The sequence below is a fragment of the Dipodomys merriami genome, unplaced genomic scaffold (genome assembly GCF_024711535.1).
Source record: "Dipodomys merriami isolate MVZ:Mamm:240054 unplaced genomic scaffold, mDipMer1.0.p SCAF_12, whole genome shotgun sequence".
Taxonomy (NCBI): domain Eukaryota; kingdom Metazoa; phylum Chordata; class Mammalia; order Rodentia; family Heteromyidae; genus Dipodomys; species Dipodomys merriami.
In genome coordinates, this window is record NW_027202493.1 from 21,631,506 (window position 1) to 21,655,745 (window position 24,240).

General features: G+C 36.6%; 1 protein-coding gene across 2 annotated transcripts; it reads right to left on the reverse strand.

Annotated features, from left to right (window-relative positions):
* Positions 1-2,923: 2,923 nt before the first annotated feature.
* On the reverse strand, positions 2,924-17,668 carry Tlr3 (toll like receptor 3). Of its 2 annotated transcripts, XM_070016376.1 has the most exons (6): positions 17,344-17,668; positions 16,489-16,559; positions 13,107-13,556; positions 12,631-12,822; positions 7,876-9,713; positions 2,924-7,663 (listed from the first exon to the last, which is right to left on the reverse strand). In XM_070016376.1, exons 3-6 carry the CDS (start codon positions 13,545-13,547, stop codon positions 7,435-7,437), a joined length of 2,700 nt encoding a protein of 899 aa, XP_069872477.1. In that variant the 5' UTR covers positions 13,548-13,556; positions 16,489-16,559; positions 17,344-17,668; the 3' UTR covers positions 2,924-7,434. The 2 variants fall into 2 exon arrangements, with proteins under 2 accessions (XP_069872477.1, XP_069872476.1); XM_070016375.1 differs by lacking the exon at positions 16,489-16,559.
* Positions 17,669-24,240: the final 6,572 nt, after the last annotated feature.

Consider the following 24,240-nt stretch of genomic DNA (forward strand, 5'->3'; position numbering starts at 1 on the left):
CAAGTTCAAGGCTACATAGCAGATCCTGTCTCAAAAAAGGTCAAATTGTAACTACCAGTTCATGTAACAAATGCTATGTAAATGACTTATCTGTTGTATTGTTTTCATCTCTCTCAATCTCTAATAATCCCTTATTGTGCTATAGTAATGTTTTGAAACCCTGAAAAACAAATGTATGGGGTTGGGAGTGGGAGATTAGTGATGAGCCCTAATCCAAGGGGTGAGGTCCTCTTAAGAAGAGGAATCATTGAGCACAGACTCAAAGAGGCAATACCATATGACAAGAGAGACAGTGCGACAACTGCTGGAAAGAAGAAGAAAAAAGATCAAGAGAGGAAACCAAATTCACTGGTTTCAGAGGGCATTGTTCTGAAGGACCTGATTTAAGTCTTACAGTTTCCAATCTCTATTGGTCTAAGTTTCCCAGTTGTGGCAATTCATTAAGATTGCCCTTAATGCTCTATTGGGATAGTAAAAAATTGGGAAGTACTTTCCCCAATATGGTATCTTGCCAGTTCTTCTTTAAAAATATATTTACTCTAAAAAAGACGCAGAAGAAATGAATCCATAGGGAGTGTGTCAGAATTCATAGAAGTGAGGTAGCATGGGAGATAGTGACATTGTAAGTAGCTTTTTAGAACAGCCAGTCTCGTAAGGAAAGGACAGTGAATGAACAATTGATCCTTTTGTTGGAGGTACTTCCTTTCAAAATGACCCATAATTGCAAACATGATGAGCCATTCGTAGTAAGAGGCTAGGTCTATTGCACCCATTGTTCATCCATCAACAGTCTTTCAAGACAGACGTTAGATGCTCCAAGCTTCCCGGTTAATTACCAGCCCCAGGGTATTCTCTTTGTGGACTGGATGAAGCCATTCATTCAAGAAGAATGGAATGAAAGTAAATAAAGTAAATCCTAGTGTCTATGTGTGGCAATGTTTGTTTTAAATGGACTATTAGAAGTGTCAAAGTGGCGTTTTATTTGATAGAATTCTTCTGTTCACATTTTTAAATTAAGAATTTGATGGACTTTTTTCCCTGATGTGTAAGATAACGCTTGGCTACACCACGGAGAAAGCATTAGGGAGTTAAGAACAAGTTATTACAAAGAAATGTCATGTTTTGAGAACCTGAAAGTTAAAGCAAACAATGAATTTTCTGTGAAGTTAAGTTACCTTGCTTAGCATGGCAGGAAGGTTAAGGGCTATAAGGAGAAACACTGGACATTTTTATCATGAGAAAGTTGAAACTTGTTTTTAAAAAATATTTTTATTATCTTTAAGTAGTTGTGCGAAGCAGTTTATGAATACAACGCATCTTGATCAGCGTCACCTCTTTTAGTATAATGAATAATGAAAGGCATTGTTTGATTTAACAACTCAGTATTGGGCACCCAGGGAAGCTATTTAGAGTATAGCTAGACTGTCTCAGCCACTCACCAACATACAGCTTCTCCTTGTTCCTTAGTTTCCTCAACTGTAGCTCAAGGATAATAACAATAGCTATTCAAATGATGCCTTGTGAAAGTTACACTATTCCTACCCAGAAGGGCAGTGGACAGAGCTGGCGTGTGGTACCCTGTCAGGATGAGGTACATGGGTATTGGGTGTTGATTGTTGTTGTTGTTTGTGTGTGTTTCTCTGTGTGTGTGCACATGCTGGTACTAGGGCTTGAACTTGGGACCTTGCATTATTGCTCACCTTTTTTGCTCATAGCTGAAGTCACACCTGCAGTTCAAATTCTTTTTTTTTTTTTTGCATAAATAGAGATAGAATCACACTGACTTCTTCCCACCTAGTTTCAAACTATGACCTCTTGAGAGGTCATAGCTAGAATTATAGTCATGAGCCACTAGTACCTGGTGCAGTATGTTATTTTTTATTTTTTTATTTTTTGTATGTTTTTCATTGTAAAAGTGCTACAGAGGGGTTACAGTTACATGAGTAAGGTAATGAGTACATTTCCTGTTGAGTACTGTTACCTCTTCCTTTGTTTTCCCCCTATCATCCCTTTCTCCCATATCCACAATTATACCCCCCCCCACCTCCAAGTCTATTTTCAACATAGTGTTTTGTCCATCTCATTGTTACAATGGGTCAACCTGTATCCTTATTTAAGCATTTTGTTTTCCTTTCCCCTCCCGAATTAGAGAAGTGTATATACAAGATGCAGGCACCCACATCAAATACAGTGAAAACAGGGGTTATGCTGTGGGGGAAGAACATAAAAAGAAACAAAATAATCACATGGTACATTATAAATACATTAGAAACAATAGCAAGAAAGAAATAAGCATGTGTCCCTGTCTTAGGATTCATTTTGCTTAACATCATCTTATATGGTCATATGTACATAGCTTTTGGCCTTTTCTGCTTGTCCTGCACAAGTACTAGTTATTGCAAAATAAGGGAAACCATGGGATCTATGTTTCTGTGGTCCTGACTTACTTCACTTAATATAATTTTTTCCAAGTCTTTCCATTTCCTGACAAATGGTACAATGTCATTCTTTCTTATGGAGATATAGAATTCCATTTTATATATAGAATTACACTGTATATATATAGAGAGAAAGAATATATAAAATTTCATTGTATATATATATATATATATATATATATATATATATATATATATATACACAATCCATTCATCTACTAAGGGGCATCTGGGTTGGTTCCATATCTTAGCTATGGTAGATAATGCTGCAATAAACATAGTTGTGATGGTAGCCTTAGTATGGGCTTGTTTTTGATTGTTCTTCCCAGCTAGTTTCAAACTATGACCTCTTGAGTAGCTAAGATGATAGTTATGAGCCACTAGTAGCTGGTCACAGTATATCATTTTTATTAAATGTGAGAAAAATCTAATTAAATAATGAGAGAAAAACACAGTAAGGAAAACATAGCTACATTTGCTTCAAAGTTTATTTATTTTTATACCATTTAGATGTTTTTAATAAATATGCCAGATTGTTTTCAGTGACAGAGGCAGAGTTTTTACAAGAACAAAGAGAGGCTTTATATCCAACACACTGAAATTAGTAACAAATGATCAGTTGATTGACATGCCCTGCTGTTTTAACACAGATAAATTGCCACTCAATATATAAAGGCAAGGATAGGTTCTGAGAAATGAGTGGTTATATAATTTTGTTGCCATTGAGCTTCTAGAGTATTTTAGAATATTTATACAAACGAAGATGGCTCTGTCACCTCTAGGTGATACTTTCTTTCATTTTAGTGGTACTGGAGATCAAACCAAGGGCCTCATTTATGCTAGGTAAGTACTCTACCACTGAGCTGCACTACCAGCCCACTTAATGGTATAATCTTATGGAATTACTGGTACTATCCATCCTTGATCCATCCTTGTTATTATGTAGTGTATGGCTATACACCATAGTGTAGAAGTGTAGAAGTGTTTCAAAGCCTATTCTGTTCTGTGAGAGAAAGCAGCAGCTTGGTTGTTTAGACTGGGACTTTATAAGCTATATTGTTCTATAAAAGCAGTTGACCTTTATGTAAATCTAAGGTGTGTGTGTGTGTGAGTGTGTGTGTGTGTATACATATATATCACAAGGGAATTTCATTATAAATGTGTTTTTACCAAAAGAAGCTCATAGAATCACAACTCCAAATACTAATAGAATAAATCTAAACCTAAATCTAAAGCCAAATTATCTCCCACTTTTACAAACCATAGATTAATTTATAATAATCATGTAATAACATTTTAATGAAAGTTAAGGATATTGGTAGATAACATACAAAGCATATGCTATCTGCATGCCATGAAGGTCTCCATTTTCTTCAGCGTCCGTACTATCTTCTAATGCCAAGTTCATGACTCCCCCCTCCCTTCTGACTTACAGCTCAGTCTGTTTTCTTCCCCCTCTCTCATAAGATCAAGACCTATCTTTGAAGGATCTGACTGTTCTCTGAAGCCTGGCTAGTACAGGTCCACATTGGACAATCCTTTCTTACTCTCTACACTACTTGTCCCATTTCCTACACCTGTATTTCACACCTTTCTTACACAATAGAATTTAGCAAGGAGCTAGGCACTTGTGACTGCTCAATGAACATGATTTCTAACATCTTTATGAAAATGTAATTTAGATAACCATAAACTTATGTGTTTTCTTTGCATAATGCAGTGTTTTTCAGTAAGTTTACTTGCGCAGTCTTTACCTGAACTTAATTTTAGAATGCTTTCATCATGCTACAAAGATACCTTGTGTCTACTGCAGTGACTCCCCATTCCTGTCAGCTACTTTCTAGCTCTATAGTTTGTGTTTGCAGTACTGGGAATTGAACTAAGGCTTTTTTCCCACATGTTTAACAAATGACTTACCATTTGAGCTACATTTACAACTGTCTTTATAGATTGCAGGAAATCCTAGTCTGAAGTATGATAGTCACCATTGCTTACTAATTGAACTCACTGTACAAGTTACCTAAAAGTAGGTATATTTGAATATCCAGATATCATTAAATGGCACTAAAAAAATCCCCCACCTCACTAATGAATTTATCAAGGTACTTCTTATCACAATCTAAAAAAATTAGTCTCTTTTGGTAAAGCCTAACTACTAAGGTTTATGTTAAATCAGTATTGATTCAATTGGGTTTTGTTTTGCACTATGGAGAACAGGAAGACATTGGAGTGAGCAGACAGCACTGTGACCCTGAGAGAGTAGTCAAACAAGTCAAGCTGCTCGTGGAAATTACAAACATCCTTTTCTGCAATCCCCTTGTCTTGAACCCAAGGGACAAGGTCTCCTCTTGAGAACAATTAAGAAGGACAGATGCTACTTCCTGTGCAGGTCAAGTGCAAATCACAGTTCACCTTTTATTAGTTTTACTTGTGTTTATTTAAGCAAATCTTTCTTTGCCTGTGTTAGCCTCTAAAATATTAAACAGCTTCAGCAAATACTATGTTTGAACTCAATTTAAATTATGGCCTTTGAGTCAACCACCTATAGGTACATGAACAAGAAATTAAAGCAAAATTATCTCCCACTTTTTACAAACCATAGATTAATTTATAATAATCATGTAATAACATTTTAATGAAAGTTAAGGATATTGGTAGATAACATACAAAGCATATCAAGAAGAAAAGCAGTAATGGTTTGATTTTATGATGTCAAGAGATAGAACAAGATATTTCAGTTAAAAACAAATCTCATTTAAAATTCTGTAAACAAATATGTAGATGTAGAGGTTGTGAATAATGCAAAAGTGAAAATTTATTCCTTCATAGACTCTTTCAAAATCAGCAGTGATCAGAAGAGGGAGGTCTCAGAGAAGGAGATTAAGAGACCTCTACCATAATTTCAGAGAAGAGACAAAAGAAAGACATTAGGAGAAAGTTTTATTATAGAGTAAAAGGTAAACATTCAAGAGGTGAGTGTAGGCATTCTCAGAGCAAACCACATGAATTTTGTTTGTTTTTTGGACAGCATATTTTGTGGTCAAGCTTCATGAAAGAAAAGATTATTCATGAGTCACAGTGGGAGAGAAGGTGGGGAACTCATGGAATAGGGTTTCCTTTCTTTTCTTCTCCAGTGTAATAGGGGATTTTTTGATGCATGGTGGTATCAGATGCATGGTGGGAAGAGCCAATCTGCAGGGTTAATAATATTAAGATGACATTATAATGAAGAAAAGGAGTTTGCAGTCATTATCAGCCAGGTTGGTCCCAGCTGTTTTGAATGGTCTGTTTTTCACTGAGGGTCATGTGATGCTCAGATGTAAGGAATAACCTTTTTGCTGCTATGCATTGTCCTCTTTCCCTGTGTTACAAAGCCTCCCTCTTTACATGAACACTACTCCAGGGTCATGTCAACCAAGTCCTGGGAATATATTTAAAAGTTCCAAAATACGACAGCTTAACTACTTCCAGATGAATACAAGTTGAGATGAATACAAGAAGCAAACTCAGCATTGTCTTTCTTATATTGGAATACCAGAACTATAACTACTCCAAAAAACTACTCATTTCCAATATTTTGACTATTTTTATCTCAGTTTAAAGCTAAGCTTTTTAATTTGATTGCAAAATGAAACTGGCACAATATATTCCACATCAACTCATGCTCATCATCACTAGCTACTTGAAATTTTATTCTTCATTGTAATTTTCAAGATCAAGAGACAAAGAATCAAGTGACTTGGGCATCATCTTTTGAGTCAACAGACAGAACTTCGTTTTTTTCACAATGTCTACCTTCTAATTAACTTTTTAGGAAGAAAGCCTTTCTACAATATTCCTCTAGTAGAATTCAAGGGATAGGAAAACACAAATGAGTATTTAGTTCAAGTTTTTATTTCATCAAATAATTGAAGTGCATTGTGAATTGTTCTGCCCCGGAGTATACAAATTAAACATTACTTAACAAAATCAACATGGTGACCCCCAAATAAAAAGCTTTTTCAATAGAAAATATGACAGCAATTAATTTTTTTTCTCAATACTTTTCTGCAGGGAACTCTGAAGCTGAGCTGTGAAACCTGGAAAAGTTTCGAGAGGTTGGAATGTCACCTTGACAGCACTTGGAATGCTGGGAGCGGGCTATGGAAGGGTTAAAACTCTGGAGAGAGTGGAAAGACTGGGGTGCAGCCACCTCCCCCTTTCCTTGGGCTGGTAGCTATACCAGGGACCTTCACAACTTAACCTGGGGTTAATATATAGACACTGGCCTGGACTTTCCCTGGGCTACAGTCTCCTGTCTCAAAATAAAGGAACCAGTGTCTCTCATAAACTTTGTTTTAACTGATTGTAATATTAATAAAGATGCTTTACTTTTTACATGTACCTATAGCAACCTTCCTTGTGTCAACTCAACCCAAAATATACCAGAATAAACTCAAAATGTGCTTGCTTATGTGGACTCAAGGTCCAAGTGCGGGAGAACCTTGGGACCCCTGGTCTCTTGAGACCTGAAAAGTGTCTTTCTTCCAGACAGAATTTATCTATCTGTTTATGTCTCAGTGTTTTCTAATTTTCATTGGCTCAGTATCCCACTGCACTACACTACCTCTGGTCATAGTTAGCAACACATTTCCCTTTTACAATTGAAATAACCTTATGCCCATCAAAGCAATTATCTCTTTCTATTGTAAGTGAATCCCAAAAGGGTGATCACAAAGTGTAACTCTAACTTTTCTTTAAATGAGGAAACTGTCAAAATCATGATAAGCATCAGAGACCCCTTGTGCATTCACTAGTAGAGAGTTTTCTTACAGGAGGGAAAGTCCACTGTCAGTAAGAAGCCTAAACTAGGGAGATACATTTCCACAGAAGAGAGATACCTTCATCCATAAATATGACCCACCACATTACATTACTTTAAAGTAAAACTTAAGTTTACCATGAAACTTTTTAAGTTGGACAGCAATTCCTTTGCTAACTTAGCCTTTAAAGAAATTTAATGTGCTAAATTTCGGGATCCAAGTGCTACTTGCAATTTATGATAAAAAGCATGTATCCTTTCTTTCTGAACTGGCCAGTCCAAGATACAGTGAGACTTAAACATTCCTCTTCGTAAACAGAGTGCATAGTTTAGTTTATAATCTGGAATTTCTTCAAGAAAAATCAATATAATGGAATCCAGATTTTGTTCAATGGCTTGCTGAACTGCATGGTGTACCTTGAATCTAAGTGAAAATAAAAAAAAGGAATATAAAGTTAAATGATCAATTTTTAGCAGTCAAAAGAGCAACAAGCTAAAATTCTTGGTAGAAAGTTCTTGAATCTGCCATTAAAAATTAGGATTGTTTTCTTAATTTTGTTTAATAAATTCTTTGAATTGTGAGTGTAGGTAATATTTGAAATGGCACACACTTAAAATTTCACAATAATCACCTACCTTTTGCACAATGGATCTGTTAACAGATGTTGTGTTATAACAAAAATGATTTTTCTGCTTCGTCTGATGCTCTTAACAATCGCTTCAAGTCCAAGGACACCTGCAGCAAAGTCTCTTTCTTCCAGACAGAATTTGAGAGATTGGTCTTTTTCTTCCATCGGGGAGAAATGTTCCCAGACCCAATCTCTGTCTTTATGGGAATGAATTATATATGCTGTATATTCAAACTGTTCTGGCTGGTTGTCTACTTCTTTGAAGCCTAGAACTCGATGGACAGAAACATTCCAATAAAAAGATAACCTCCAACCTTCAAAATGGATGAGCAATACAACTAAGATAAAAATCAACAGCACACTCGTGTTGATCATGAAGAGAAGTTTAAATGGGGCACTGTCTTTGCAGGGTGATGTATCAAACTGCATCACTGGGAACCCATGATATTGCGGTGGAGTGTTACAGAGGTAGTGACTTGAGAGCTCAGAGATGTTTGTGTCAGTCTTATTCATCCAACTGACAAACCAGGCGATACTTTCACAGGTGCAGTCAAATGGATTAAAGCTCAGATCCAAATTGCTCAGGTTCTTGAAAGCTGGCTCAAAAACACTCTTCTCAACTGATGTGATGAGATTTTTCTGAAGGCTCAGTGACTTTAGAGACAGCTGGTCATCAAAGACAGATGGTGGAAGGATGTTTAAATTATTCAACCCTAAATGAATGCTCTTTAGTTCAAATAAGCCCTTGAATGCCTTAGGTGGGATTTCATCAAAGCCATTGGACTCTAAATTAAGGATGTGGAGATGAGAAAGACCCTTTAGAAAATGAACAGGACCACCAGGGTTTGTATTCTTCCAGAGTCGTGCTAAGTTGTTGTGCTGCAAATCCAGAATTTCTAGCTTTCCTAGACCCTCCAACATTTCCTCATCTATGTTAGCCAGGTTGTTGTTGCTGAGATCCAGAATAGTCAAGTTATGAAGGTGGTGGAAAGGCGAGGGAGAGCTATTCACATTTTTAAGAGCCACCCTTCGGAGCATGAGGCGTTCAAGGCTTGGAACCAATCCAAAGGAATTACTAGTCAGTTGTAGGTATTTGTTATAGGAAAGGTAGATTTCAAAAATATTTCCTAGACCTCTCCACTCCTCGCCTGTAAGTTCTTGCTCAATTTGATTAAGGCCAAGATCAAGTACCTTTAATTCACCCAACCAACTGAAAGCCCCAGGCTCTATTTTTGATATTTTATTTTTGGTTAAGTTGAGTATGAGTAGAGGAGAATGAGCGAGTGATAAAAATGTTTCATTTGTTAAAGTTTGCAAACCAGTGAAAGCGCTGGATAGACTTAAATTCTTCAAGTTTACCAGTCCCGTGAACATATGGCTGTTTGTGTCTGGAATGTTGCTATCATCCATGTTAAGGTACTCCAAACATTTCAATGACTGAAAGGAAAAGTCATCAATCTTGGGATGTGTTGGTTTAGTAAAAGATCGTTTCAAATTCAAATATTTAAGACTGGAAAGTCCATAAAAAGAGGAAGAAGAAAGATGCTGTATGTTATTAGACTCCAGAAATAAATATCTCAGCTGGGGAAGCCAAGTGAAAGTATCATTACCAATCACACTTAAACTATTGTGGGAAAGATCAAGCACAGTGAGATTTGTCTGCTTTAGTCCAAAGAAAGTCATGTTGTTGGTTCGAGACAGCTGGGTGTTACTCAGAAACAGATTCTGGATGCTTGTGTCTGATAATTCCAAACAGAGTTTCTCTATGAGAATGGGGCCCAATTGGGCATTGTTCAAAAAAAGGCCAAATAATTTCCCAATGGCATGAAAACACCCTGGAGAGAACTAGAGAGGACACAAAAAGAGGTTAATAACTACAATATAATAGGTGTTTATACCCTTGAAAATCCTCTACGCATACTCACTCCGCTTTCATCATATTCCCTGTGCTAAGCCCCTCTGCATGACATAGCTCTAGCCTTCCTCCGTGCCTGTATCACTGACCATAGGCTCCAGTCTCTGACCTCCCCCTCCCTCTAGCTAATCTCCATTTAGCATTCCTGGATCCATTTAGATGCCATGAACACTAACATTCAAGCAGGGGCCTTTTCCTGAGCTCTCAATCATGACTAGCTCATGTTTTCTGTACTGTATTACATTGGGTGCAATTGAAATGAATGAACTCTCTGTGAAGTCACCTGATCGTGTCCCCTGTGTTATCAACAGATATGCAAGGAATGAATGAATGGCTTTTATTAGGAAACAGTGATGCACACTGCCTCTCTAGTATTCTGAGGTCAGATTTTTTTCTTTTTTTCCCCCATCTTTTCACCCAGGTTCTCTCCTAACTTTATATAATATTTTTAGCTCTCTACCACTCATTTCTAGCTCCCCTCCCCCCATCAGAAGCCTTGGCTGGTCTGGGACCCAGTGCTGAGCCAAGAGAAAAGAAAGGAGGAGGAAAACAATCCAGAGAGGATAGTAGCCAGACCCAGGCAGTTAGACACAGGTGGGAAGTAAAGGAGTTTTGCTTTCTAATGCTTCACTGGTGAGATGTTTGGGCAAAAGAAATAAAATAGGTAAGTGTGGAAGAAAATGGTCTTCATTGCGAATAAAAGAAGTTATAAGCAAAGCAGGAAACTGCTAAATTAATTATGGTACATTTACACAATAGTGGTTTCTTTAGCCACTAAAATTAAAGTTACATGAGAGATGTTCATTACACAAAAATATTGATTTTTTAAAAGCAGTAAAAGAAAAAAACATTTCAGAGATGTTCTTAGCACCATCATTGAGAACAGGGGCTCCAGGTGCATACTCGAACTGTTTTGCCATGAATACCCTGTGAGATTTTAGATACAACACTTAATCCTTCTTAATTTCAATTCGCTCTTATATAAAAATATCATAATAAATTAATTTAAAAGAGCATATATGTGTGTACGTATATATTTATATATATGCTTTAAAGTGCTTGGTACAGATTTAGCTCTGTTTTTCTTTTTTTTGTACATTTTTATTGTAAAAATACTGTATAGAGGGGTTATAGTTATATGAGCAAGGTAATGAGTACATTTCCTATCCAGCATATTGCCGCCTCCTTTGTTTTTCCCCTTCTCTCCCACTTCCACAACTACTCCCTGTTTTTCTTATAATAATAATTATTTGGGGAGGGTCTGAAAATAAATATAGCCAAAGTAGGAGGGTGCTTATTTCTTTAAAGTGGACTTTAGAGTGATTTTTCTTAGCCTCCCCTTATTTTTATTGCCCCTCAGTATATGTTTTATAAGATTATAACAACAAATATTCGAATTAGGGAACATATCATTTAAAAAATAAAATGACTGAGTGTGGTGAGCATACCTATCACCAAGCTACTTGGGAAGTAGTCACAGGAGATCAGCCTCAGATCAGACTGAGAAAATGTGTGAGACACTACCTGAAAAGCAAACTAAAAAAAGATGGGTGAGATGGTTCAAATGGTAAAGCTCTCTTCCCTAGCAAGCATGAGGCCCTGAGTCCAATCCCTAATACCACTGAAAATAAATAACAGAAGATGAGTAGCTTGCATGAACTCTCATTTTATGCCGGGATCACTTTATAGTCTATTTTTATGTCTGGAAAACAATTCTGCAAGATTATCTTTAAGATAATCCTTAAGTAGCCTAGTCCTAACTAGTCCTTAACTACTTCTTTCAATATTCTTAGAGCATGGAAAAGTGGAGCATGGGAATATAGGCACATTTGGTATGGAAATGGCTCAACTAAAGATAACGGATCCATAATGGCTAACTATGTATGTTCCATTAGAGGAGAGTTTTGGTAAAAAAACAGATCTAACTCTCATTTACTGAGCACTTTCTGTCAGATAGGGTATCCAATTCTTTACTACTATGAAGCAGTGTCATTAATATGCCAATTTGAAAGCTGAGAGGCTGAAGCAGAAAGAAATCAAATACATGCCCAATTACAATATTATTAAAAGATAAAGTCACACATGGAGACAGCTAACCCAAGTCTAAAGCTGTTTCCTTAACCATAGAAAAGAGATTCCACAAGGGCTGGGCGGGGGGGGGGGGGGGGGGGGATGTGGCTTAGTGGTAGAGTGCTTGCCTAGCATGCATGAAGTCCTGGGTTTGATTCCCCAATACCACATAAGCAGAAAAAGCTGGAAGTGGTGCTGTGGCTCAAGTGGTGGAGTGCTAGCTTTGAGCAGAAGAAGCTCAGAGACAGTGCTAGGCCCTGAGTTCAAACCTGAGGTCTGGCGAAGAGAAAAAGATTGAGAGAGACAGACAGACAGACAGACAGAGGAGAGAAGGGAGAGACAGATAGACAGAGAGACAGAAAGAGGGGAGAAGGGAGAGACAGAGACAGAGAGACAGAAAGAGGGTGGAAGGGAGAGAGAGAGACAGAGACAGAGAGACAGACAGAGACAGAGAGACAGAAAGCATGCACAAGATTTGGGTACTATTTCCACTTGATAAAGTAATGCAACTAAGACTAGTCAGTCTCCCAGGGTCAGTTCAAGGAACTCTTGTTGACAGCACAGGGATTTTTAGCACACTACAGTTTGACCTCAGAGCCCATCTTGTAATTACTAACAAAGCTCCATTTTGGTAATGGCCCTAAGGACCCAAGCAAAATGTTGAAGAATTTCTGAAAGACACAGTAGCTTTATCTCTAAAGCTACTTGAGATTTCTAGCAATGTGACAGTTAAGGACGTCAGACAAAAGTAGAAGCAAGATAACTTTTACTTCTTACCTCTTTAATTTGATTTGATGACAACTCTAATTTTTGTAAGGAAGAATTACCAAGGAAGTCAAGTTCCTCACTTCTTAGTGTATGAATTTTATTATTTGACAAGAGAAGCTCTTGGAGACTTTCCAGTTGCGGCTGAGTTCCTAATTTTGTAGACGACAAGCCAGTATGAGACAGATCTAATTTGATTAAATTCTGAGAGTTAAAAAAAAATAGTATACAGGTTAGTTTTGTCATCCCAAGCAGTTCCTCCAAATCTGAGTCAGTCTTTGAAATAGTTCAACAACAAAACATTACCTCAAATAGTAGGAGTAATAAGTAATCTTTTTTGTGATTAAAAATACCCTGTTGTAAACATTTAGTTTTTTTACTTCAAGAGTCACATTATTTCTCTTAGCAAAATAAATGACTTGAAAACTTAGCATTCAAGCATATATTTTGCATTTCTTGGACAGAAGCAATGAACATTTTCATCTTACCTTCTGGTTTTTAAAGGGATTGTTTTGAATTTTTCTGATTGAGTTAGACATTAGATGGAGTTCAATCAAATTCAGGCAAAACATAAAGGTCTTATCTGAAAGCTGAGATAACTCATTGTGCTGGAGGTTCAAAACCTCCAATAGGGGGAGATTTTGGCACAGTTCTGGCTCCAGTTTTGAAATGGTGTTAAAACCTCCATCCAGGATAGTAAGTTGGCTATATCTTGTAAAATTGGCAGGTGGCAGTCGTCGGAGTTGGTTGTGCGTAAGATTCAACACTGTGATGTTTGTTGGGAGGTCATCAGGTATGTGAGTCAACTTCAGATGACTGCAGTCAGCTACTTCCTGTCTCACAGTGCATTGGTTGATGGAAGATATTCCCAGAATCCAAAGGGGCATCATTCCCAGGAAGGAGTAGACATGACCAGGTAAACATCTCATGGTTATGCCCTGTACATATACATAAGTAACACATGCTCTCAAGTGCATTGTATATTCTTTATCAGATATATAACTGATAGGTGATTCTGTATGATCCTTTTATTCATCATTTTCTGCTACATTTCTGCATGTCTATATTGTACAAAATGATAATCCAAACTACATAGAAAGGCCAACCCCTTTCTTATATATTACTTCTTCTTCAGTTGCAATACTCCAAGGTTACCTTTCTTGAGAGTTTCTATTGTCAATTCTCACCATTACCTCTATACATTTAATATTATTGACCCTCTATTTCCTTACTGACATTGAGCCTTTTCTTCCCACTCTAAAGATAAAGAACATGATGATGATATCATGAGTTCCCTAATCTCTTCTCAACCTTGTTATTTTATTAAGTCAATTCTTACATATATAATTGCTAAAACTATACCCCGACTCTATTTGTAATATTTGTAAAGCAGTCAACCTCAGAGAAAAATCTCTTTTGAAAATTATTTCTATGCCCATGTAATTGTAACCCCTCTGTACAGTATTTTCACAATAAAAAATTATTTCTATTGACACATAATAATTGTGCATATTTACTGAGTCGCTTGTGATATTTTAATACACGTATATAATATATAATGATCAGATTAAAGTAACTGCAATATTCACTGCCTCCAACTTTTATTTCTTTTTACATTGAGAACATTTTATGGGCTAGGTGCTGATGGCTCCCATTCCTCAGCTACTTGGGAGGCTGAGATTGGGAGCATGATGGTTCCAAATTAGACTGGGAAAACAAGTTCATGAGACTCCATATCAACCAAGAGCTGGGGGCTGTGTTACCTGTCTGTCTTCAGAGTTGTGATGGAAAGTATAAGTAGGAAGATCATGGTTCAGGTTCCAAAATTGAGGCTGTATTAAATGTAATCACAGCAAAAGGGATAAAAGCATGGCTCAAGCAGTAGAGCATCTGTCTAGCAAGTAAGTTTACTATGTCAGCCATACTGCTGGTACTTTTTTGCGTTAGTTATTTTCAAATAGATTCTAGAACTTCTCCCTGCCCTCCGGCCAGGAAAACCTTGACTAGTTTTTTGAGATAAGGCCTTACTAGCTTTTTTACTCCCTAGGTTGGCCAGAAATAGCAATCTTTCTATCCCTTCCTCCCAGGTGGTTAGAATTCTTCTTTTTTTTTCCCAACATATTTTTATTGTTACTGTAGATGAACAGAGGGGTTACAGTTACATAAGTCAGGTGATGAGTACAATTCTTTTTAAACTATCTCACCCCTTCCCTCAGTTTCTCCCAGATTTTCTATCCTGTCCCCACCCACAAATATATAGTTTATTTTCCACAGAGTGTCTAGTGAGTGTAACTGCTGCATTTGTCCCACTTTTTCTGTGCTCCCCCTTACCCTCCCAAAGACAAATAAGCTAACAAACAAGACAAACGGACAACAAAGACAGCAACAACCACTACCACCACCACCAACAATCCCTTGTTTCCATTTCTTGGATTTTGTTTTGAAAAATATTTTATGTGATCAGATGGACATCGAGCCTTTGTGATCCACTCTCCTGAATATCCTCTTTTGGTCTCTGTGTGAACTTTTGGAGACCTGTATAATTTATCATGCCCCAGTGTGTTATTATTATTATTACTATTATTATTACTATTACCATCCACTGTATTTATTTGTATATTTATAGGCACATTGTAGTTACCACAAATGAGGGAAACCATGCAACCTATATTTCTTTGGGTCTTGCTTACTTCGCTTAATGTGGTGTATATATATATATATATATATATATGTATATATATGAATATATGCATATATATGTATAAATTCTACTCTTCCATCAGAAAGATATTGTACAATTCATGAGGAAATGTAAAGAATTAGATTTATTAAATGAGCACACTTGAGGAGCCTAAAGATATAATCGCAGCTTTGCACAAGAGAATGAAAGGAAGTATGATTTTAATTCATTGGGATGTTTTGCCTTCAATAGAGTTATTCAGGAAGCAATTCTGCCAGTGAACATGAACGCAGCTAAGAACGGGGCAGTCAGAGTTCAGGGCCTCTCATCAGTGACCCTAGAGTGAGAGAGCCAACACCATACTCCTCCCTTAAACTAAACCAATTCTTCAAAATGATCACCCATTTCATTGGCTATTTGGCCTATGACTTTCTTAAAGTTTATACTTCCCCTATTTTGTTATTGCTGAGAGAAGCACTATAGGAAGCTACATTTTCACAACACCAATATCATCTAGCTTCTTAATCATACTTATTGTTTTACAACCAGTTGGGTTGATTGCATGGAGGGATGGATGGATGGACAGCTATACCACAGCACAAGAACATTACTATAGACCATGAGTGAGTTAAAAGTTTAATTAAATGATTATTAAGCTGTTATTAAACTAGTCAACTTTTAATAGCATTATTTAGTAGTATTAATAGTTTAGTTAAACTATTATTCATTGAACTATTATTGTTTAAACTAGAATAGTTTTTGAGAAAACTCACTCATTTAACTTTTATGATAGTAAATGTTACAATTACTCTAATTACTAATAATTCTCTTTCTTTCTGTGCCTAACATGCAAATAAAGCTTTATTATACATCTGTATGTATAGGGAAAACCAAGAGCTACACAGATTTGGTATATCTGTACTTTTAGATGTCTACTGGAGACTCGGATCACTTCACCTGTGGAGTGAGGGCATTACTGGGTGTATTATTTTACTGTCTTTCTATTTTTCTTGGCTCCGTATGAAGCTTGTAAGATTTATGCGCAGTGTTTTGTAACACACTTGTTCATCTTCATTGATGTACAATACTCCATCATATGGCTATACTACAATTAATATTTTTCCAATATTTAATTTAAATCTTTTGTTTGCAATATAGTTCAAAGACAAAATGCTTGTGTTATGACATACCTAATCATTTATCAATGTTCCATCTATCATCAGTTCATAAATGAGTACAGGAAGTATCCATTTGCTTTTCCCTGTAAATGGAATATATACATGCTTACCTATCATTCAATATTTGTGTATGGAGACTTTTATGTAAAACTTGAATTTAGTCAGGTGGACAAATCATAAATGTACATTCTCTTGAGTTCTGACAAATGCATGCATTTGTGTAAACTCTAACCTCAAGGAATTCCCTAACATGTTTTGGTTATTCCCCAAATGTGCTGCCCTAAAGCTATCCCAGCCCTTTGTCCTACTAAGGATTAGTTTCATGTACTTTATAATCTCAGACACAGGGGATAATATTCAGTATTTTACGTAAGGCCTCTTTCATAGCACAGGTTAGTTTTGAAATTTACCTATGATGCATGTTTCAGTAGTTTCCCTTATGTACACATTCCAGTCCCTCCAGTGCCCACGTGATAGAGCAGATAGCAACAGAACCCACACACACTATGTCTCTACCCACATATATGCACCTGTGTATCTATTTTATAGATTAGATGCAGTAAGAGGTTGACAAAACAACAACAAAATAGAACAGTTCTAACAACATACAGATGCTCCTGGATTTACAGTGGGATTACATCCCAATAAGTCCATTATACATTGAACACAAATTTCAAGAAATTGAAAATGGCTCATTCTCTCCCCTACCTGTATCCTTTGCCATTTCTGTTTCCTTGTTGAATGACTCAGGCAATGTCAAACACTAACTAAAGGAAGACTGCTAAAAAAATAAAAAAGAGCCAAATACATTCTGACTTTGCTTAGCAAGATCCATAGTGTACCCAATTATAAGTTTAAAATGCATACCTTCACTCCTTACTCTGCCGACTGCAGCCCGTTCCTTTTTTTCCCCTTTTAGTCCAAATTCAGGCATGTTTTCATTGCGGAAGTGACTCCCTCACAGCAGGTTTCCTGAAAATTGAAAGTGAAACTTACCTTTAAAAAAAAAAAAAAAAGGAAAAGGCTTTTGCGCTTCGCTTTAAGGAGGGTGAAGGAAGAAAAAAAATACACAAAAATTTCAGGACAATTTCAGTGAGCTGTTTCAAATTGCTTCTTTCAAATGTCTCCTCTTTTTAAGAGTCTTTGATAAAAGACACCGATAGCATTGGAATCGACTCTGGTGCAGCAATGGAGAAAGTTGAAAGGGTAAGAACTAACATCCTGAGGGAGTGTGGGCGGGCCTGGAAGTATGCAAGTTAATGAGGTGCTTAACTCAGAGAAAATCACACTTGTAGGCGATTACACAGCTGTCAAATTTGTATCTTTGTATAGTTTGTGTGTTCAAAACAGAAAAAAAAATCTCTTCATCTTAATTAAGGGAAGCACTTCCCATTGTTTATTTTGCTTGCTTTTTTAAAATTTAATTTTATTGTAAAGATGCTGTACAGAGGGGTTACAGTTACATGAGTAAGGTAATAAGTACATTTCTTTTCCAACATTGTTAACCCCTCCTTTGTTTTTCTCCTACTATCTCTTCCCAACCTCAGTTTCTTTGCAACCCTGTTAGCGACAAGGCAGAATGTAGCCACTATTTTTTGTTTCTTTTCTTTTTTCTCTTCTTTCTTTCCTTCTTTCCTTTCTCTCTTACTCTCATTCTTTTTTCTCTCCTTTCCTTCTTTTTCTTTCTCATTTCTTTCTCATTTCTCTCTCTCTCTTTTTATCATTAGAAAAGTAGTTTATTTTTGTTAATTGTAGTAGAGCCAATTTTCCTATGTACCTGTAGATTTAGCACACACTTATGATTTTTGGATACAGCTAACAATGTATTATTGACATAGAAATATATACAGAGATACTCAAGATAAAAGGACCGACTTTTAATTTAGGGCTGAATAAAAATATGAATTTCTTCCCAAGTGCTGTTCATATACTCCTTCATAGTTTTTACAAAGTCAGTTCCAGGAGTAACAATGTTCTGTGCTTCCACAAATCTTTCAGCTGTGGTAGCTATTCATCCTCTTCTTTCTCAATGTAAGTCTTTGCATTAATCCGTGCCATCTGCCTGGCCAAGTACCTGTCTCTAGCTGACATTAGAGTTTCCTCATTGTTCCGCTTTCCAGACTTGCTCACAGCCTTTTGTGTTTCTTGTTCCTTATCCTTTCCTTGCCTTTCCTCTGTTAATCTGTGTTTAGTTCCCAGTGACATCTCAGAACTAGAGATGGGTTTCTCTTGGTTTCTTTCTTCATCCTTTTCCCTGTCTTTCATTTTGCTTGATTTTTGCTGGTCAAGAAATTCATCTTTTGCCCTAACATTTGGGCTACTTTCCTTTCTATCTCGATTTCTTTCTGAAGATTCATTTACAGCCCAGGCAAGAAGATCTGCAAGACTCTTAACTCTAATTAACCACCAGAAAACCAGTAGTGGTGCTGTGGCTCAAGTGGTAAATCTCCCCCTCCCCCGCGCCTAGCTGAGGAGCTCAGGGACAACACCCAGGCCTAGAGTTCAAGCTTCAAGACTGACCAAAAAAAAAAAAAAAAAAAATTCAGATTAATATTGAATGGCCATTCCACTTTGCTCAATTCTATGATGGTCAAAAAAAAAAAAAAAAAGAACTAATTGCTGAGGAACATTTAAACTACTTCCAATAATGAATTTCCAGTTCAACAGTTGAGACATGTTTTCAATATCTGTCAATATCATGCGTAGATTTAAGTTAAAATAGCTCTTAGAGAATCAGAGAAGTAAACCTTTTGTGAATAGAATGAAGAGGGACTGAGTAATCTCCATGGTAACAGGAATTCAAAATCAAGGTGTACTTTTTCATCATGAGAACTCTGCATGGGAAATTCATGTGATTGACACCATGTGAACTTAGATCGTCAAATTTCCCTCTGAGCATTAAATACAGGGTCACTGTGAATGGTACTCACAGTCATCACTGAGAAAGGACTTGCTCCTGCCTCTGTATAATCTGAAAGTTTAGAAGGTGTTCCTTTTGTTTTTGGACCCTTCTCTAAAGAAAAGATAAAGTTTCTCTTACTAACCTCACTTCCATGTCCGCTCATTGAACTTTTAGTCCACATTAGCTAATGTGAATCAGACCAAGGAAATAGGAAAAAAACAAAACAAAACAGGAAGAACTTCAAAAGGAGAAGAAATAATGCCATGTTCCCTCTTCCACTCTCACTGGTGACCACTGAGCTGAGTGAAACAGAAACTTCCCCTCTGAAAGAGCAGTGTTCCTCACAAAAATCTTGTGATGGTGCCCAAACTTTTATTTATTTTTATTCTATTAAAATCTTTACATACAAATAAATATATGATTACATTTTTCTTTCCTGTCATAAGATATGCAGTTTTATTTTTTATTCTTAAGTTATCCTATTTAGGTATGATGATAGACATACACATATAATATATTTTGATATGTAATATTTACTGGATACAACTTGATACATTTGAAAACAAGTGTATACCTATGAAACCATCACCACAACCTATCCAATAAAACTATACTTCTCCCCAAAGTTTCCTCTATCATCTTTACCTATTATTATATTTTATGATAGGAACGTTTAACAGAAGATCAATCTTCTTTAAAAGTTTTAAAATATACAATGCAGTATTATTAACTACTATCCTATAAAATAGTCGGTTTCTAAGACTCATTTATCTTATAACATTCACATGGTTTGTAGACTAAAATGAATACCTCCCTGTTTAACCCTGCTACCCCAACTCTTTGTTCCATTATAAGCTTCTATTGGTTTTGTTTACCCTCATTTCATCATCTGAATGGTGTCACTAGCATTAATCCTTCTGTATCTAGCTTCATTTGCTCACCATATAGTACTCCTGGTGTTGTAAGTAATGGAACTTCCTTCTTTTTTATAAGGCTGAATAGTATCCATTGCGTGTAGGCACTCTATTTTTTTTTCTTATCTAGTCCTTCATGATGGATAATTAGATTACTGCCCTGTTTTGGTGTTTATGAGTACAATAGCACTAAAAAGAGTACAGTGATTATGAATTAACTTAAAGTACTTAATCACTGGCAAACACAGTGAATGAGAACTTGCTGACAAAGAGAATAGAAAGCAGACATGGTAATGCAGAAATTTGCCAGTAGTCTGGGCTTCCTGCTCTCCTAGTGATTTTGAGCAAAAGCCAAACAAGACTTGAACAAGGTTGCTAGTATTTTAAGCTGTAGACAGACTACTTTGATAGTTTTCTTGGATACTAGGGTGTGGAAGATATCCTTGGTTGTGTGGTATTTGTCTTTGAGGCAATTAGGGAAGATGTACAGCGGCCTGGGGCGCAGACATGGGATAAAGGAACTGACTGAAGTGCAGACACAGAAAGTGACTCAAGAAGGAGAACTGCTGGTCTCTAGCAAGGAATTAGACCTGATAAGATAAAATCATCGTAAAATATTAAAGCAAAATTGTATTACCTTTGTATTATCTTTGAGCGAAAAATAAAGGAAATTTCTTCAACACAATAAACAATGTTATGAAAAATCCACAGTTACATCATATATAGTGATGAAAGAGGAGAAGTTTGATGTAAAGTCAGCAACATGATAAGAATGTCCCCTCTGCCAACCAATTGTGCTGGTTAGAAAAACAAAATGTCTCCAAATTGGGAAGGAAGAAGAAAAATGATTAATCTTTGCATATGGCATGGTTTATCTGTAGAAAGCTCCAATGATGCCACAAAACCTATTAGATAAAAAAAATCTACAATTTAGAATATAGAAAATCAGGGTGACTGAGAAGGTGGCTCAGTCTCAGGCCCTGGGTTCGATTCCTCAGCACCACATAAGCAAAAAGAAAAAAGCCGAAAGTGGCGCTGTGGCTCAAGTGGTAGAGCGCTAGCCTTGGGCTGAAGAACTGAGGGACAGCGCCCAGGCCCAGAGTTCAGGCCCCATGACCGGACCCCTCCCCCCCACACACAAAAAAAGAAAATCAGTTCACAAAATCAGTTGTGTTCATGTAAGCTAACAGTAAGCCATCTACAGAGGAAATAATGCAAACAATTCTATTTGTAATCAAAAGGAATAATATACTTAGGAATAAACTTAACCTAGGAAGTGAAATATTTATATACTTAAACTGGAAAATATCCCTAAGAGATATTAAAGAAGTCAAAAGCAAATGGAAAATTATTCTGTGCATAGATCAAAGGATTTAATATTGTGTAGGTGATCAAAATGATTGGAGGATCAACACAATCTCTGTCAAAATCCCAAAGATGGGCTGGGAAGGTGGCTCAGTGGTAGAGTGCTTGCCTGGCCTGCATGAGGCCCTGGGATCGATTCCTCAGCACCACATAAACAGAGAAAGTTCAAAAATGGCACTGTGGCTCCAGTGGTAGAGCGCTAGTCTTGAGCTGAAGAGCTGAGGGACACGCCCAGGACCAGAGTTCAAGCCCCACGACCACCACCACCACCAACAACAAAAATCCCAAAGACTCCAGGCACTGGTGGCTTACGCCTGTAATCCTAGCTACTTAAGAAGCTGAGAACTGAGGATCGAGGTTCAAAGCCAGCCCGGGCAGGAAAGTCCGTGAGACTCTTATCTCCAATAAACCACCAGAAAACCAGAAGTGGTGCTGTAGCTCAAGTGGTAGAGCGCTCGCCTTGAGCTAAAGGACAGCACTCAGGCCCAGAGTTCAAGCCCCACGACCGACAAAAAAAGAATCCCAAAGACATTTTTTGAAACACCAAATAGAAATAACAAAATCCATTTTAAAACATTTACATAATTTCAAGAGATCACAACATCCATATTTAAAAGATCAAGGGTGGAAAATTCATAGTCTAGATTTTAAAATTTCCCATACAGACATATTAATCAAAACAATGTTACTGACATATCAACTTACATATAAACTCATAAAATAAATTGAAATTCTTCAAATAAATATTACCATATATGTTCAGATACTTTTGTAACAATGGTGACAAGATCATTCAGTAAAGATAATTTTCTGCAGATACTATTGAAAACAAAAGATTATTCAAGTGCAAACGAATGAAGCAAAACATTTAATATTCTCATATGCAAAATAACTCAAAATGGCTCAGATTCTTCAACATAAATCCTCAAACTATAAAAATATTTACAAAAAAATAGGAGAAAAACTTTTTGGCATTGGATTTGGCAATTATTTCTTAAATAAGATACCACAAGCACAAGTGACAAAAGAAGAAACTTAGATCAACTAGATTTTACCAAAACTAAAGATTTAGTGCATCAAAACGTAATATCAAGAGAATATGAAGGCAAAGAAAATAATGGGGTACTAATTTTGTATCAAAATGTCTGATTAATATCCAGACTAATATGCAGTAATACAAGATTAATATGTAGGATAACAATAAATGTTAAACAACCAATTAAAAATGGTTGAAGGGTTTTAACTGGAATAACTTCATTTTCAAAAAAGTTATATGAATGACTAATAAGTACATGAAAAATAATTCAACATCACTTATAATTGGAGAAATGAAAGTCAACTACAATGTGGTACCATTTCTCACCCACTAGGGTGGCTAGGATAAAAAACAACAACAAAAGCAGAAACTAAGTGTTAAGAAGGATGTGAGGATATTGGACACCTTAAACATTGCTGAGAAAGTTGTAATAAGGTACAACCATTGTAGAAAACAGTATGCTGGGCTTCAAATCATTAAACATGAAATTACCATGAGATCCTAAGATTCTACTTCCTGGTATACCCAAAAGAAAGAAAATCAGCCACTCAATCATCCTTTATTATTACTTGTAGAAGCATTATTAACAATAGCCAAAAGGTGTAAAGAAACTCACATCCATCCCATGGGTGAGTGCTGAACAAAATGTTGTATATATAAAATGGAATATTAGTCTTACAAGGCAATTAAACTATTCTGTTCACTACATCATAAGTGAACCTCGCAAACATTACACTAAGTGAAATAAGGCATCCTCGAAAGGATAGATCATTCCACCTGAATAGAATACACAGTTGAGACAGAGGGTAGCTAGTGGCTACCAGGCACTAGGAGGTAGAACAGGAAGTTATTGTTTAACAGGTACAGAGTTCCCATTTGGATACTGAAACAACTGCACCCATAGATAGTGAGGGTGGTTACACAACAGTGTGAGTGCACCAATCCCACTAAGCCCATTGCATGGCACACATAAAATAGCAAGGGTTTTTTTTTGTTTTTTTGTTTTTGTTTTTGTTTTTTGTCAGTCATGGGACTTGAACTCTGGGTCTGGGCGCTGTCCCTCAGCACTTCAGCTCAAGGCTAGCACTCTACCACTTGAGCCAACTTCCTAGCCCATAAAATACCAAGTTTTATGTTTTGCATATTTATTACAATGAAAAAGGAACAACTTTCAAAAGTTAATCAAAAGCTGGGTGCCAGTGATTTACTCCTGTAATCCTAGCTACTCAGCATCCTGAGATCTGAGAACAGCGGTTGGAAGCTATTTGACTCTTATCTCCAAGTAACCAGCAAAAAGCCAGAAGTGGAGCATATAGAGCATATACCAGGAAGTGGTGATAATAAAATTCTGATCATGACAGAAGCAAGGCCATATTGTCAAAAGTTTTAAGAAATCACTTCAGAATATGTAGATTATTGACATACACTTGAAAATGTATTTGTTGGTCCTGGGGCTTTCTTCGTAAATATCATGTTTTGCTTTCTTTAGTTGTTGCAATAAATTTCTATGTCTCAGTGATACATGTTGAAAGCATTCCAATATTCCA

Excerpts from the sequence above, each read along its gene's own strand:
- Tlr3 (XM_070016375.1), bottom strand. The coding sequence starts at position 13,547 with ATGAGATGTTTACCTGGTCATGTCTACTCCTTCCTGGGAATGATGCCC. Across the intron at positions 12,823-13,106 it reads ATCCCTTTAAAAACCAGAAG|AATTTAATCAAATTAGATCT; the intron begins GTAAGATGAAAA and ends TTTAACTCTCAG. Across the intron at positions 7,664-7,875 it reads ACAGATCCATTGTGCAAAAG|ATTCAAGGTACACCATGCAG; the intron begins GTAGGTGATTAT and ends ATTTTCACTTAG.